We start from the raw sequence: 17238 nt of genomic DNA, 5'->3' as shown, positions 1-17238 counted from the left end.
TCTTAGTAATGATTGTGCCTTTTTCATCATTCGCATCAAATATGAAGAAGAAGGTAAGGAATAGATTTCCACGAGTATTAATAGAATATTTTAAAATTATTAAGGGTTAATATAACTTTTGGTCCCTGAAATTTGTGCATATTTTGGTTTTAGTTTTTCAAATTTTAAATTCATGATTTTAGTCTCTGAAATTTAATTCCTCTTAACCTAGCTAGATCTTGTATAGATATCAGAGCTAGATTTTCCTGAATACCCAACAAGCTTATATGAACGCATTTCATAACCTCATTTCTTGAATAAGAATTCCTCAGACTAGGATCCAGCAATTCGAATGGCTTCCCTTCCCTCCGGAGCTTCCAGGCCTGCAGAACTTGATCCATAGAATGATGTATTCTTCTTGCTGCTGATACAATGATCTCTAAAATCAGGACGCCAAAACTATATATATCAAGTTTCACATATTCTGCAGACATGTAGCGATTACAAAATAGCTTCACACATTCCTAAACCATACCAGTCTTAGGAACTGAAACATTCTTGCCTGCTCTTCATCCATATCTAAGGCACAGGAAGCATGGAGCGAGACATGGATCATGAGTATCGCTGTTTGAAATGCTATGGCAATAATTGTCGCAGCCGAAACCTTGCTTTTATCTGAATAAATGAAGTGAAAAACTAATTAAGTCACACATGCACACACGCTTCTGATTTTTGTTATAATTAGGGTTGAATAGAATTTGGGAAACGAATCATTTTGTGATGATCAATATGCACTTATTATCTTTTCTCTATCTTTTCTTCAAGGCTATATGGTTGTATGTCCTAGTAATATAAGAACATGTATATTTTACAATATAACATGTTTTGCCTAAATAGTTAACTATCTCTAACTAATTATTGAACTTCCTAACTGATTAATTGATTATCGAAACTCCTCTAAATAATTAATTTTAACTAACTTTTCTTGATTTATGTAAATTAATTAATTTGAACTTATCAAAAAATATAAAAAGGAATATAAAAGAAGAATCTGACCTGCGAGAAAGATTATCGTAGCGAAGATTTGTTTTATTGATAGCGATCATGCATATCTTCTACCAAGTAATCAATGACTGCCAAACCATATTCAATAAACAGATGAGAATCGTATGCAATAATGGAGAGTATATTAGAGGAGCACATGTAGATGTTACTTATTAACGAATATAAAATTGAAGAAGAGGAGCAAAGCCCAAGGGGGGCCCTTACTGTTTGATGAAAGCGATCAAGTTGTTAATTCCGGGGGGTTAAAAAAAGAAAGGACGATAAAATGGTCATCGTACGTACAAATGTTCAGTATGCTCTGACCAGTAGAAATGAGCGAAGACAGTGAGTCTTCATTAATTATTATATGCGGTTTACACAGTCAGCCGCCCTGTACTGTTACAACTGTACAAGATGCATGCTGCGTGGTTTCTGTTCAAATTCTTGGAAGAAAAAAAAACCACGTTTATACTTTTTAATTTAATTTTTATTTTTAATAAATAATTTCTCTTACCTCGAATTCATACTTTTTGAAGACCTGTTGGTGTATATATAAATATATATTAAAATAGGAACTGTAGTATGATTTGAATAGAATTAATAAAATTTTATGTAATTTCTTTCAAAATTCGTCAGAGGTAGTCACCGACTCTGAAGAAATTAGAAACTTCTCTATAATTAATTTAAAGTACTATATGACAAGAGAAATACCTCTCAAGTGGAAAGAGAAATATCGAATAATGAGCAAAAAAGTTACATAATCAATTTCCTCCATTTTGATTCATTTCATTAGTTTTTTCCCTTTTAAATCAAAAGGAATTAAATTTTGCTCCTTAGTTTAGAAAATTAACACCTTGATTAAGAATAGAAATAGGGAATTGAAACTCAAATTCAAAAACTTTCAAAAATATCACAAACAGTAAATATACCCCACATGCAAAGTGTCAGCAAATTGAGGATATGACAGGGACCTGAAGACGACGTGACATGTCTGCTTCCAATGGAAATGTAAAGTGAACAATGATTGTTTGGGTTCGAAGATTTTGAAATTTGAATACAAACCACACAACATTAATCCTCGTCTTAGAAGGGAAAAATACACAAATAACGTGCTTTAATTCTTGATACAACATCAACAAAATACTACTTAAGTTGAGTAGTTAGGTAGTACTAACGAGGATACATGTCAGAAATTGGATCTTCATCCACAGATCGTTGCATAGACGTGCTTGTAGATTGATCCGAGCTGTTCTCAAAACTTGCCTCATTGTTTGAATCTGTTCTATGGCGACTAAACAAAAAAGCTGGCTGCTGAGGATCTGGCAGGGTGACGGAGTGACTACCTAGCATCACCATAATAAACTGTATCGTTGGTTGAAGAGCTGGATTTTCCTGGATACACAACAAGCTTATATGAATGCATTTAATAACTACATTTCCCGGACAGGAATTTCTTAGACTAGGATCCAGCAATTCCAATGGTGATCCTTCCCTCCAGAGTTTCCAGGCCTGCAAATGCAATAATATATAGGTTGCGAGGTTTTTTTTTTTTTTTGACCGGAAAAGCTAATATCATTAAGGAAGATCAAATTACAGACACTGAAACATAAAGCAGAAACGAAAGAACAACACCAACAAACACTACGAGGCAACAGGAACAAACAAAAAACAAGAAGACACCCGGCCTAAAACTTGCAGGAAGAAACTTGAAAGTGAGGAGGCTAACCATTACTCCACCATGATCAAAGAAAAGAGCAATAGAGGGTGGTTGTCCAAGGACTTGCTCTCCCGAGCCCACCCCCTTTGATGCCAATGCTGCAAAAACAGAAGCAGCTACAAAGACCCATTCTATGAAAGAAGGGCGAAAAGCTATCTGGAATTTGAGAACAAAAACCAGAGAACCAGTGATCATGGCACAAGTAAACCAGCATTCATCACTAACAAATTTAACCCACAGAAGGAAAAGATCACAAAGCCAACAAGACACCCAAAAAGAAAGACAAAAGCAAGAAAAAGAACAGAATCCTAAAAACTGAACTTGGGGGCCTAAACTCCAAATGCTCCCTCAGAGATCCCCCAAATCCCTGGTAGCACCATAGGATCCTCCTCATGGTACTTGGGTGGCTGTAGGCCAGCCACCAAGCATCAGAGAAAAAGCCATCGGAGGACTGACTTGACCAGCGAACCAGCTTTGAGCACCTTCTTTCTTCCCTCTACTCAGATCAACCCAACGCTTCAGCTCATTAGTCTTGACATTCTGCAGAGATGAAAGCCCAACCATCCTTTTATTTCCAATCAATAGCTCGCAACATTGATTCCCGATACACATTGGGATTGCATTTCTCAGCCCCTGTTTCATCTCAACAAGAGAACTTCCCAAATCTCCCATTCCACCTATGCCGCTCACTAGCAGTCCTTGATCTAACAGAACCTTTTGCAGAGCACGGTGAAAGCCCTCTCCCACCATCGCAAGATGACTTGCCATGGAGGAGAACCAAAACGAAGACGCCGCTTCGACTAACCCTAGGAGAGAACCCTAGACTTCAAAGCGCACAGGAGGCGCTAATTTGGTACCGAGCTAGACGCTTAGGTTGCGAGGTTTTCAGCATTTGAGTTTATTTGCTTTGATAATGTGCTTACATAGGTTGCGAGGCTTTCAGCATAATTTTGATTTATTTAAATTTGGAGCCCACATTCTATGTGTGTATAAGGAAAAATTACAATGAGGTTCTAAAAGAAATAATTAGAAAACAAATATCAAAAGTTGTTATTTTTTATTATGAAACTTATTATTCTAACTTGTCATTACATATTGCTTAAAATGTTGCTGAGATTTTTTAGTAATTATTTTTTTTCCTTATAACCTTATTGTAATTCTCCACCTACGTACACACACACATATATTTATAATATGTATGTGACAAATGAAGACGGATTTTTCCGAGTCTTATTTGTTGGACTCTTCTTTCCCGTGCTCCTTACCCCTTCATCGGCGCCATGCGATGTACCCGTATACTTATTTACTTTTATCCTTGATTTAGACCGGAAGAAAAATAGAAAGAAAAGTTTTTAGGAGTTTTCTTTCTTAATATTCTTTTTCCCCCTAATTTTTTTCTCTTTTTTTCTCCATCGAATTCAAACCATATTTTTTCGGTAGAAACCTCTTTGTACGGTAATTAAAAAGCTCCATTAAGTAACAGTTTCCATGAATAAATATCAGTGTCCATGTTTTGACATCACGGATCTCATCACCTGTCGAATCATACTAGGAATTCAGCACTAAAACAAAGGAACTGAGGAAAAAGAAAATTTCACTTTCTTATATAAGAAACTTTTATTGTGTTTGCCACATGCATGATAATTAAATTCCTTTGTTTTATATTTGACTGTGTTAAATAAGATAAATTATTTTTCTCATGACCACTTCAATTATTACACGTTTTGGTTTTAGAGGAAGATCTCGATGTAAGATAATTAACAGATATTTAAAATTGTCATATGTAAATAACTTATTAATTTGGCCCTTTTCTAATACTCCTCTAGTCCTAAATGTAGGATTTAATTAGAAAGTTAATGTTGATCTAATATGTAAGACCTATTTCACATGTTTATTAATTTTTTTCAAATTAAACTTATTATTAATATTCATTCTATCAATAATAATTAAGTAGGAGAGAAAGGGAGGAATAGAATTAAAGAAGATGCTTATAGTTTTTAAAAAAAATATATTATATTAACTAATTTAATTAACATCTTTAATTTATTCTAACTAATTAATTAGGTCTTGAGATTACTATCTATAGTCTCTCCCGAAGGTTAATCACGTGGTTAGAACAATTCAGATCGAGTTCATATATATTGAAGCCCAACACTCAAACAGGCCCAGTATAAATCCATAACGTAGCCTTTAGTTTCTATAGCCTTTTTCTCTTTACACGTGTATCTCTTGTACTGGTTATCATCCTCTATATATTGAGCCAACTACTGTACACAATGAGACATCAATAGACAATATATTCTGAGATGAGTCCTCTAGCATTTTCTCTCTTGTCGCTCTATTTACATTTTTGCTCCATTATGGTATCAGAGCTGAAATAGCTCTAGCAGCCCTACAGCATGTCTGGTTCACCCTCACCAAATATGTCGTCCACTACCACTCCACCTCTCACACCCTCGTCCTCCACCATCACTCACCCAACCCCTCCATCCACAATCTCTCACTACATTACCTCCAAACTTACTCAGGACAACTATTTGATCTGGAAAGCTCAGATCACCTCCTACCTCTATGGTCAGCAACTCTTTGGTTATATTGATGGCTCCATCCCTTCACCACCAAAATTATCTGCTGGTCTGCCCAATAAAGATTACATCGCTTGGTTCCAACAAGACCAACTTGTTCTTTCCATTCTGCTTGCCTCCTTATCAGAAAAAATTATCCCTCAGTTTATCAGACACAGAACCTCTCGTGCAATGTGGGTAGCATTAGAAACATCCTTTTCACAACAAACCCAAGCTCGTCTTATCTATCTGCACCAGCAGATCACCAATATAAAAAAAGGAGGAGAATCAGTCAATAAGTACTACAAACGAGCCACTATCCTTGCTGACTCCCTAGCTGCAGCTGGAAAACCCGTTGCAGACGACGATTTCATCACTTATCTCCTAGCTGGACTAGGATCAGAGTTTGATGTTATAGTGACTGTTCTAGCCACTCAACGCTCCTCTCTCACTGTTGAAGGAATATTGAGTCACCTTTTGACTTTTGAAGAGCGTCTAAATCAACAAAACTCTGTTTTACTTTCGATTGAAATTACTGCTAATGCTGTTGGGAGATTTCCTAGTGCGCTCTCTTTTCGTGGAGGCAGAGGCGGTCGCTCATTCAGCTCTGGACGTGGTTTCACTAATTTTGGCCGTGGTCCCTTCTTTAACAACCGAGGCCGTATGCGTGGTGGTCCATACCGGGGACGTGGTTCTAGACGTGCATATCGTGGAAGAGGACGTTACTCCACTTTTCAGCCTCCTTTTTCCACATTTCAGCCTGACAAAGAGATTCCCTGTCAACTGTGTGACAGTTTTGGCCACACTGCTCTGACCTTCGTCCAAAGGAACAATAATGCTTTGCAGGCACCTCCTCCTCCTTCTCTTGCAGCGCACTACTCAGAATACTCCAATATGGACAACTCTCTTTGGTTTCCCGATACAGGAGCTACTCATCACATGACCAATGATCTCTCCAAACTAAATCTCAACTCAGCTCCTTATCATGGCACTGATTCTGTTCTTATGAGCAATGGTTCTCCAATGCCCATTCATCACCAAGGCTCTGGAACTCTTAACACTTCTTCTGGCAAATATCTTCTCTCTAATCTCTTACATGTTCCTAGTATTTCAAAAAATTTAATGTCTGTTTATCAATTCTGTGATGACAATAACGTCTTTTTTGAGTTTCACTCTGGTTACTTTTGTGTGAAGGACGAGGAAACCAGGAAGCCTCTTCTTCAAGGTCCAAGTCTTAAGCGCATGTATCCTCTTTCTCCACAAGCTAACTATGGTGTCCGTGCTTCTGCTCTTCACTGGCACCAACGTCTTGGTCACCTGGCCTTCCGTGTAGTCCAGCAAGTTCTTCGCTCAAACAAGCTTCCTGTCACCAGAGTCAATAGTCATCATCACCACTGTCCAGCATGTAGGACCTCCAAAAGTCATCGTCTTCCATCTCCTGTCTCCCCTCACCATTCCACTTTTCCTTTTCAATTAGTATTTTGTGATGTATGGGGTCCTTCTCCTATTGTGTCTGTAAACGGTTTTAGATATTATGCTTCTTTTGTTGATGACTTCTCCCGTTATATATGGTTTTATCCTCTTTGTGCCAAAAGTGAGCTCCGCATAGTCTTTCATCAATTTCGGTCTCTTGTTGAAAACTTTTATTACTCTAAAATTTGTTCATTCCAATCAGATTGGGGAGGCGAATTTCGCTCACTGCACAAAGATTTAATTTCACTTGGCATTTTTCACAGAATCACATGCCCCCACACTCACACTCAAAATGGCACTGTAGAAAGAAGACATCGAACAATTGTTGAAACCGGACTTGCACTAATGCATCACGCCTTTGTACCTCAAGCATACTGGTCTTTTGCTTTTTCCATGTCATCCTTCCTTTTAAACCGTTTACCAAGTCCAGTGTTAAGAGGAAAGAGCCCTTTTGAAATTCTCCATAAACAAAAACCTGATTATTCCTTCTTAAAGGTTTTCGGCTCTGGCTGCTGTGTAACATCCTAAGTTTTATCGGGTTTTAATAGCCTCTTTTGGGTTGATTTTGAGGATAGATTAGCAATTTAATCTTGATCTTAGTGTTTGGGTTGGATTTGAGGTTTGTTGGAGGAATAGGTGAACGTACCCCTCTCAGGGTATGTTCGCCGCGGCGAAGTTTACTTCGCCGTGGCGTACCGGGAGTTTCAGAGGGGAGTGTCTTCTCGGGAAGGTTTGGCCGCGGAGAAGTCTTGGGGACGCCGCAGCGAAGTTACTCTGGTGAGCGAGGCTTCCCTTTCGGGAAGGTTTCGCCGCGGCGAAGGTAGGGGTATGCCGCGGCGAATGTTTTCTGGGTGAGCGAGAGTTTCCTCTCGGGAAGCTTTCGCCGCGGCGAAGTCAGGTTTTCAGGCGAGTAATCCCTCTCGGGATTAGTTCGCCGCGGCGAAGATGGAGTTCGCCACGGCGAAAGGTCCCAAATCTATATAGTCGCGGGAGGGTTCAGCGTGCGAAAATAAGAAAAATCTGAAGGAGGAGAGAGGAGCTCTGCTAGGGTTTCGGTTTTGAGGCTTGGGAAAGACATTTCTAAGGATCCATTACCTCAAGTAAGTGATTTTAACCTCTAATCTATCTTCTTGATTGGACTTTATAAGGATTTATGGTGAAACCCTAGGATTTTTCTAGGTTGTGTTGGAATTGAGGTTTTTGACCAATTGTTTTGGGTTTAATTGATTGCATTGGGTTAGTTTAAGTATTTAATCGGTGTAGTTTTTTTGGATTTAAAGAATCTTGAGTTTTTGGAGTTAGGGTTTATGGAATTGGATGATTTGGGATTGAGGATGATAATGTAGAGATTGATTTTGAGTTTTGTGAATTGGGTTATGTTAAGGAGGGTTAAATTAGAGGTTTAATCGGTTTAGAATTGTTGTTGGAACCTTAATTGCTCAAATGGGATGTTTGGGTGTAGAACTCCATAGTGGGTCCTTGAGGTTGTGAATCTTAATTGATGTTTGGAAAGGAATTAAGGTGTTAATGGATTGGTATGACTTTGGAATGTTGTCTTGATAGATATACCCTTTGAGTTGGGTAGAGTTTTGATGGGAGATAGGAATTTTGTGTCCCCAAGTGTTGTTTTTGGCCACATTATTAGTTTGAAAGCTAATATATGATGGTTGTGTGTTTGTGTGCTTGTGTAGACCGGTTGTGAGTCGTGGTGGTGCACGGGACCACATTGTCGGTTTGTTATTCCTTGCTCAGGCGAGAGGTAACCACTTTCCAATCCTTAGTACTTGCTTCTGTGGTATTGTGAGTAGATTTATGTTTTGTGCTCTAAGTAGTGATTATGTTTAAACTGTATGTTGTGTATAAAACGAAAAACCGTCTTGTGGGGTTTTGACTAATGATGAATGAATTTTGGAATTGTGAAAGTTATACCACTGAATGAGGTTAATTGTGAAATGATTATTACTCTTTGATTATGATTTGAGCATGATGCATTGATTGGGAATTTGGTGAGAGTTTTATCTGTTACTACCACGTGGTAAGGCCTCCATTAATGCATGATGGTTGGCTTAGTACGTCCCCCATAGTGAGGGATAGGCCTTTTGGCTCCCTACGTCCCCCAGAGTGAGGGATAGGCCTTTTATGGCTCCTTACGTCCCCCATAGTGAGAGATAGGCCGGCTTCGGCTCCTGAAAATCCCCCAAAGTGAGGGATTTGGTTGATGGGATTGCATCATTGCACTTACATGAATTGTTGTGGCTATCAATATATATTATTTGTGAACTGCCCCACTTGACACCTCACGAGCACCTATTTAGTAGTACCTAGTATTGGAAAGGCTGGTTACTGGGACTTTGTCTCACCCCGTGGTTTACAATGTTTTCAGGTGAAAGTTCTAGGCGTGCGCCTTCGGGAAGAGACGCAGAGGCTTGAGCTTGGTTAGCTCTAGGCCTCTAGCCTTTATTTATATATGATCGGTTGTATATTGCCACAGTTAGGGTCTTTTGTGATATTTTGATTGTTGATCTATTGTAAATTGGAAGATGCGTTATCTCCTTATTTTAGTTGGCCGGAGGCCATTGCTATTGTTTTATGGAACTTTGTTATATGGTTGAAAACGATTTGGATGGGCTGATTTTTGATGTGTGTGTTACCCGGGCCGGAGGCTCGGAGGCTCAGTGGATATGAATGGATTATTTTAGTTGCATGCAACTTCTTACGGGTTGACCCGAGTTTGAAAGTCAATTTCTAAAAATATGAAATTTTCCTTCTACTATGGTAGCTCGTTTTAACAACTTTCCTTTTCTACCATAGTAGTGGTCTTATGAAGAGTATTGATGTTTAAGGTTAAGGGTTTTACATGCTGGCCCAACCTACGGCCCTATGCCCCTCACAAACTTGCCCCACGATCTCTTTATTGTGTTTTCATTGGTTATGCTCCTAATCATTTGGGTTACCTATGTTTGCATCTTCCTTCAGGCCGCACATATATCTCTCGAGATGTGATTTTTGATGAATTCATCTTTCCCTTCCAAGCCCAACATGATAACCGTGAGCCCAATCCTCCCACCCCTCTCCCTCCCTTCTCTACTCGGCCCACTCCTCCCATAAACCAACCCATTACCGACAGCCCCTGTCCCTTTCCTTCTTCTCCCAATACCCCGTCCTCTGTCTCTTCTGACTCCACGCCGACCTCTCTCTCTCCCTCCCCTGTTTTTTCGCCTGCACCACGTTCCTTTGCTCCACCACCGCCTGCTACCGTGCTGTCCCCTCATCGTTCTTCCCACCCCATGATCACTCGCTCCAAAGTAAATACCTTTAAACCCAAAGCTCTACCACCTGACTTTCTCTCTCATATACCCCCTCACGCTCACCTGTCCTCGGTCTCTGCCCTCTCTGTCCCATCTTCTGTCTCTCAAGCGTTCAGAGTACCCGAATGGCGACAGGCCTTGCAAGATGAATACCAAGCTCTTCTTTCTACCAACACATGGGATCTGGTTCCCTATTCCCCTTCTATGAACATCGTCGGCTGCAAGTGGGTCTTCCGGACAAAGTTTCTTCCCAATGGTTCTCTTGACAAGTTCAAAGCGAGACTTGTTGCTAAGGGGTTTCACCAACAACCTGGTGTTGATTTTGCTGATACTTTCTCTCCGGTGATTAAACCAGTGACCGTCCACCTTATTTTATCAATCACCGTTTCAAACGGTTGGCCAATCAATCAGATCGATGTTCAAAATGCCTTCCTCCATGGCTTTCTCACTGAGGATGTCTACATGCACCAACCACCTGGATTTGTCCATCCTGATTTCCCTTCCCATGTCTGCAAATTGCGCCGAGCAATATATGGCCTCAAACAGGCACCCTGCGCTTGGTACGCTCGACTCAGTGCTCGTCTTTTTGAACTCGGCTTTTCTTCCTCCCGGTCAGACTCTTCCCTATTTATTTGTCACAACTCAAAATGCACCGTTTATGTTCTAATTTATGTTGATGACATCATTGTTACTGGATCATCTGCTGTTGTGGTTCAAGAACTTATTACTGCCCTTGGACTCTCATTTCCTGTCAAAGACCTTGGTAAATTACACTATTTCTTAGGTGTTGAGGTTCTTCAGTCTTCCTCTGGCCTAATTCTCTCTCAACGCAAATATATCCTGGATCTCCTTGAGAAAGCTCACATGTCCAAGGCACGTCCGGTCTCTCTACTCCTATGGCATCTGGCTCTGTTCTCACTGCCTCCCTTGGTCCTGATTTTACCGATCCTCATCACTACAGAAGCATTGTCGGTAGTCTTCAATATCTCAGCTTTACTCGTCCTGATATTACCTTCGCTGTCAATCGTGTTTGTCAGTATATGCATAATCCAAAAGACCACCATTGGACTGCTGTCAAACGTATTCTCCGTTACCTAAGAGGCACCTCACATCTTGCTCTTCACATTACGCCCTCTTCATCACTTACCCTCTCTGTCTTCTCTGATGCTGACTGGGGGGGAAACCCGGATGATTTCAGATCTACCGGTGCCTTTGCTATTTACCTTGGTCCTAATCTCATTGCCTGGAGTTCAAAAAAACAAGCCACGGTGGCTCGATCCAGCCCTGAGGCCGAATACAAGGCTATTGCCACCAGTGCAAGTGAGGTTATTTGGGTGCAAAATTTGGTACATGAGCTTGGTATATTTCTGCAAGAGGCCCCCTTTCTTTACTGTGATAATTTAGGCGCTACCTATCTCGTCGCCAATCCAGTTTTTCACTCTAAGGCCAAACACATTTCCCTTGATTATCATTTTGTTCGCGAAAGACTTGCAGCTGGCCTCTTACACATTCTTCATGTCTCCTCCAGGGATCAAATTGCTGATATTCTCACCAAACCTCTATCCACTTCTCGGTTTGTCACCTTGCGATCGAGTCTCACTGTGCTTCCAGCTCAGTTCAACTCGCGGGGGAGTATTGAAGCCCAACACTCAAACAGGCCCAGTATAAATCCATAACGTAGCCTTTAGTTTCTATAGCCTTTTTCTCTTTACACGTGTATCTCTTGTACTGGTTATCATCCTCTATATATTGAGCCAACTACTGTACACAATGAGACATCAATAGACAATATATTCTGAGATGAGTCCTCTAGCATTTTCTCTCTTGTCGCTCTATTTACATTTCTGCTCCATTAATATAGGACAACAAGCCATTTCGTCCCGAGAGACAGTGAAGTCTATTTTGCCGACCTCGTGTCCACCTGCTAAAGACGTCAGGCGCACAATGAATGCTGAAAATTCATTGCACATACAATATTAATATTAAAGTTCTTCCAACCCGAAAACTGATACTTTTAATTTAGTTTTAATTTTTAATAAATAATTTCTCTGATTTTGAATGCATACTTTTTAGTTCAAATTGAAAAGCTAATCAACGACATTGGGATTGCATTTTCTGGAAGAAAGGAATTGATGTGTGTGTGTATATATAGTTTAAAATAAGAACTGCCGTGTGATTTAAATAAAATTCATAAAATCTTATGTAATTTCTTTCAAACTTTGTAAGAGGTAGTCATCGACTTCCAAAGAAATTAGCATAGAACTTTTCTATAATTAATTTATATTATACGGCAAGAGAAATTTCTCTCAAGTACTAAGAGGCATTTCTTCTAGTAAAAAGGGTTTTGACTGCTTAAACACGAGGACTCAGTTTTCAGTTTGTCAGAATACAAAAAACATCTTTGATAGACCTACTTAGCTCCAGTTAAATCCAACAATGTTCGAATCTGCAGATCCAATCAAATGGTTATATATATATATATATATATATATATATATAAATATCTCTCAAGCGGAAAAAGAAACAACAAATAATGAGTAAGAAGGCAGATAATCTATTTCCTCTGTTTTGATTCACTTCATTTGTTTGCTTTTCCTTTTAAATCTATTTCAAAAGCAAGTTTTACTTCTTGGCTTAGAAATTAACACCTTGGGTAAGAAAAACAGAAATAAGGGATTTGAAACTCAAATTTCAAAACTTCTAAAAAAAATCACGAATATATTCCACATGCATGTGTTAGCAAATTCAGGTGGGGATTGGATGACAGAGACATGAAGACGACGTCGTGTGTCCTTTCAACGGAAATGTGTGAAGCGTTCAGGGATTTTTTTTTTTTTTTTGGAAACCCAAACATTAATATTTTGCTATAAGAATTTCAGCGTTTGTAATACATTCGAGTGCCCAAATATAATCTGTGCCATGAATGGTTTGGCAATCATCGATACAGAAACATCATTGAATACTTACAGAAATAACGTGATTTAATTCTTGATAATGCGACACGTCTACACCTATTTGACTGAATACTAAGTTGAGTACGTAATTGGGGTGAACAAAGGACTAACGAGGATACATGTCTGAAATTGGATCTTCATCCACAGACCGTTGCAAAGACTTATTTTTAGATTGATCCGAGCTATCCTCGGAAATTGCTAGACTGTTGTTTGAATCTGTTCTATGGCGATCAAACAAAAATGCTGGCTCTTGAGGATCTGGCAGGGTGACGGAATGACTGTTTAGCATCACCATAATAAAATCGCAGGTCTTAGAGCTGGATTTTCCTGGATGCACAAAAAGCTTATATGGATGCATTTAATAACTTCATTGCTTGAACAAGAATGTCTTACACTAGGGTCCAGCAATTCTAATGGTGTCCCTTCCATCAAGAGTTTCCAGGCCTGCAAATCCGAAAATATATAATCAGGTTGTTAAGATTTTGTTCTCTCTGGTTACCATTTGAGTTTATTTACTTAGCTTTGCTAATATATATACTTACATAGGTTGGCAAGTTTTCAGCATAATTTGATGCATGGAAAGATGTATTCTTCTTGCCACTAATGATCTCCAGAATTAGGATGCCAAAACTATATATATCACATTTGACTGAAATATGACCATGCATTGCGTATTCAGGAGCAATGTAGCCACTATAAAATAGCACGCACATTACATGGTAAATAATCTCTTTTGCCTAATTCATTATAAATACAAAAAATAATACTAAACTGTTTATTTAAGCAACTTACAATGTGCCGACAACTTTACTTGTGCTGGCTTGAGTTTGATTAGTTCCAAAAATTTGAGCCATACCGAAATCAGATATTTTTGGATTCAAATCCTCATCCAACAATATATTGCTAAATTTGAGATCACGATGTATAATTTTCAATTGAGAATCTTCGTGAAGATAAAGTATTCCCCTTGCAATGCCTTCAATAATCTTGTATTGATTTGACCAATTCAATTTAGTTTTGTTTTCAAGTCCTATATGGTTAATAAGATGCAAGTTTGAACAATAATATAAACGGTTAAATTCATATCCCTGCTCAAGTTCAAACAAATTGTTAATAAAAAATTATACGACCGGATCCATAATTGATTGCAAAAAATAATTCTGCATAACTTACCAAACAAAAAATTATCCAAGCTTTTGTTGGGCAAAAATTCATATATGAGTATCTTTTCTTCTTCATCCAAACAAAATCCGAGAAACCTCACAAGATTTCTATGGTGTAGTTTTGCCATTGTAACTACTTCATGCTTAAATTCTAGTACACCTTGTTTGGAACTACTTGATAATCTCTTCACAGCTAACTCTTGTCCACCGGGTAAAATGCCCTGCATATGAAATAACCAACTATTAAAAATTATTTATAAAAAATATTAGTTTTGTGATTTCGAGAGTGCTTGAGATATATACATCAGAAAAATAAAATTATATACCTTGTACACCTCGCCATACCCACCTTGGCCTAGTTTATTGTCGGGGGAGAAGTCGTCTGTGGCTGATTTGATGGTATCCAAATCAAACTTTAGAGACTCTACACTTGAAGTCTCACCTACATGACCCAACACAAAAAATTGATCAATTCCCAAGACTTTCTTGCACTTTATAGCTATCTAAAGTACAAACATTGTATGTTTAATTTCAATGGTCAATTGAGAAGTGTTAGTTCATTAATGGTAGATCAAAGTGCTGGTTAGAATTAATTAAAATCAATAAGTATGTAAGAGATATAATTTTCCTTTCAAATATACCTCCATTCATGAAGATAACAAGTGAGAGAGAATGGGGGAGGAAAAAGATGAGAGAGAACGAGTGGATCAAAAGAATTAAAGACAAGATATATATTTAATTAATTAGCTAAAAATGAAAAAAATGCATTAAATTTTTAGACAAATACAAATTTTTGCCCATATACAAAACCAGGCTTATGTAATAAGAGAATGTTACTTGTACATAAAATCGGAAAAAGTATTATTCATCAGGAATGGAAACTTTAATTTATGACTCGCATGTAATTGAACTTTAATAAAATGAAAATTGCACGTCTTTCTAAACATGAAAGCCGATGCCATACCTGTTTTAGGAACTGAAGCATTCTTACTTGCTCTCCGCCACCGAAGGCACAAGAAGCAGAACGAGGCTTGCAATATGACTATCGCTGTTTGAACTACTATGGCGATAATTGTCCTAGCCGAAAGCTTGCCGTTATCTGAATAAATAAAAAAAACTAAGTCACACACACACACGCGCACACACACACGTACACATTTCTGATTTTTATCCAAATTATATAAATTTTAATTAAAAATATTTTATTAACTTAAACACGTATTCTTTGCGCTTGAGTTTTTAAATCGAGGGTCTTTTCTTAAATTTATAACCAAAACTGAAATATAAAGTATTTGTCAATAAGAAATTTTATGTCTATTTCAAAGATAAAAATTCAGCATAATTTACTATGAACTAATTTATGAATCAAACAACACGTCGCACCACATCAATCAACTGTAAATTTATCAGAAGTGTTTTATAAGTTTAGTCTGTCTCTACAAAAAAAAAAAAGTCGTCTCAAGTCAAGCTCTACTCATATCTTATATTAAGTACATAAAATAGTATGATTTTTGACAGGAAAAACTCATATACATCTTCTTTATAGGCCAAAAAAAAGTATTACTTGTACGCTAACACATGCGTAGTTGCAACCTGTGCCATGTAATCGAAAATAGTCAAAGGGGCATGGTCAAATAGACCCATGTAGCAAGAGCAGGTTTATAAGATTAAGAGGCTAATTTTTTGAGATTAGGTACATATAAATTGATTATATTTTCTAGGAATAATTTTTTTTTAGTATAGTTCTGAGTATTTTTAAGTTATTTTGGACTAACAAATACGCTTTTTAAGATTCGAACTTGTGTTCTCTTTGAGAGTGAGATCACTTAGTATTTCAAAGCTGTTTATTTTCTAGCAATAATTGAGGGGACATATTTGTGCTGATACTCATCAACTAACTTCTAAATTTTCATAACATCACACACTGTTCTTGTTTTAGATCTATTATATTGTAAAACAAGAAGATATCCTTACGATTGCTTACCATTGGAAGTGAAGGCTGACTCTGGCACACGAGGGGAAGGAAGCGACGAAATCACTCCATAAAAGGGGTACAATTCGTACCTTACGTTGCAACTGAAGGCGCGTGCGATTGCCCCTAACCTCCCAAAACAGCAATTCGGATACTCTCGGATTGTTCTTCTCAGACAGTTATAACAGTCATCTCTAGATATATCCGGTGTGCACTGCGCCATAGTGTACAGAGTTTGAAAAGAACTGTAGTTTTTTTCTTTCGTCGCAAATTTCTTGCTACCCCCGCCGCCGCGGTACGCCGCTTCTCTGGCCACCGCATTCATGGTATCGATCACCAGTTGCATAAAGCTTTTGGGATCTGTTGCGTTGCCGTTGTTGAAGAGGACGCGAGTGGGATCATCTTGCTCTATGGAGAAGAAATCGGCGTCGGAGTATCGTAACATGCACTTGTCGTACCAACCCAGGGCTTGGGTATAATTGAGGCATTGCTTGATATCTTTGGTTGCCCGGGAAACACATGCTTGACAGGCGGAGACGGTGGTGTCTCGGCGGCAGAGGTAGAGACTGTGAACGGCGTCGTCGTTTTGTCCGACGGTGGTGTTGTAAAAGCTACCAATGCTATTGGCGTTGGAGAAAAGAGTTGAAAGCAGGCGATTGAGATTTGAGTGATATGTGCTGTTTGGGGCACAAGTAGGGCCTGAACAATCCACCTCTGGTTCCTGTGCATTGATTCTAGCAATGAAAAAGATTAGAAGAGCAAGGAGCAGGAACGCCTTAATAGAATCCATGAAGTGAATCTTTAATCTTTTGGTGATGAAATGTGCGGTTTCACAGGATGATGCTCGACCAATTTATGCACCCACCTAGAATTTAGAAACAGTTCACTAAAAGCTTGTTTGCATCACGTAAAGTCTTTGAAATTTGTTGGGATAAAAAATTAATATTTAGCATGATTTTGAAGGTAAATTTTTATGCCAAAAAGATTTAAACGTTAGAGAAATTTTTTTCCCCCGAGTTTTGGCTTTGAAATCTTTTTTCCCCTTAGATTTAAATCTTTTGAAT

The 17238-nt window shown here is 38.4% G+C and overlaps 1 protein-coding gene across 1 annotated transcript; it reads right to left on the bottom strand.

Annotated features, from left to right (window-relative positions):
- Positions 1–312: 312 nt before the first annotated feature.
- LOC114744520 (cysteine-rich receptor-like protein kinase 10) lies at positions 313–16964 on the bottom strand. The gene is made up of 10 exons (XM_028932689.1): positions 16187–16964; positions 15167–15301; positions 14529–14644; positions 14213–14423; positions 13832–14069; positions 13582–13732; positions 2207–2532; positions 1953–2014; positions 515–654; positions 313–438 (listed from the first exon to the last, which is right to left on the bottom strand). The coding sequence occupies exons 1-10, from the start codon at positions 16962–16964 to the stop codon at positions 313–315; spliced, it is 2283 nt and encodes a 760-aa protein (XP_028788522.1).
- Positions 16965–17238: the final 274 nt, after the last annotated feature.

Source organism: Neltuma alba, unplaced genomic scaffold (assembly GCF_004799145.2).
Source record: "Neltuma alba isolate B1F8T4 unplaced genomic scaffold, ASM479914v2 tig00004377_pilon, whole genome shotgun sequence".
Classification (NCBI taxonomy): Eukaryota; Viridiplantae; Streptophyta; class Magnoliopsida; order Fabales; family Fabaceae; genus Neltuma; species Neltuma alba.
The sequence above is the reverse complement of the archived record's forward strand: the minus strand, read 5'-3'. Positions and strand labels throughout refer to the sequence as shown.

Excerpts from the sequence above, each read along its gene's own strand:
- LOC114744520 (XM_028932689.1), bottom strand. The coding sequence starts at position 16,964 with ATGGATTCTATTAAGGCGTTCCTGCTCCTTGCTCTTCTAATCTTTTTC. Across the intron at positions 14,645-15,166 it reads TGCTTCAGTTCCTAAAACAG|GTGAGACTTCAAGTGTAGAG; the intron begins GTATGGCATCGG and ends TGGGTCATGTAG. Across the intron at positions 655-1,952 it reads GCTGACACTTTGCATGTGGG|ATAAAAGCAAGGTTTCGGCT; the intron begins GTATATTTACTG and ends TCATTTATTCAG.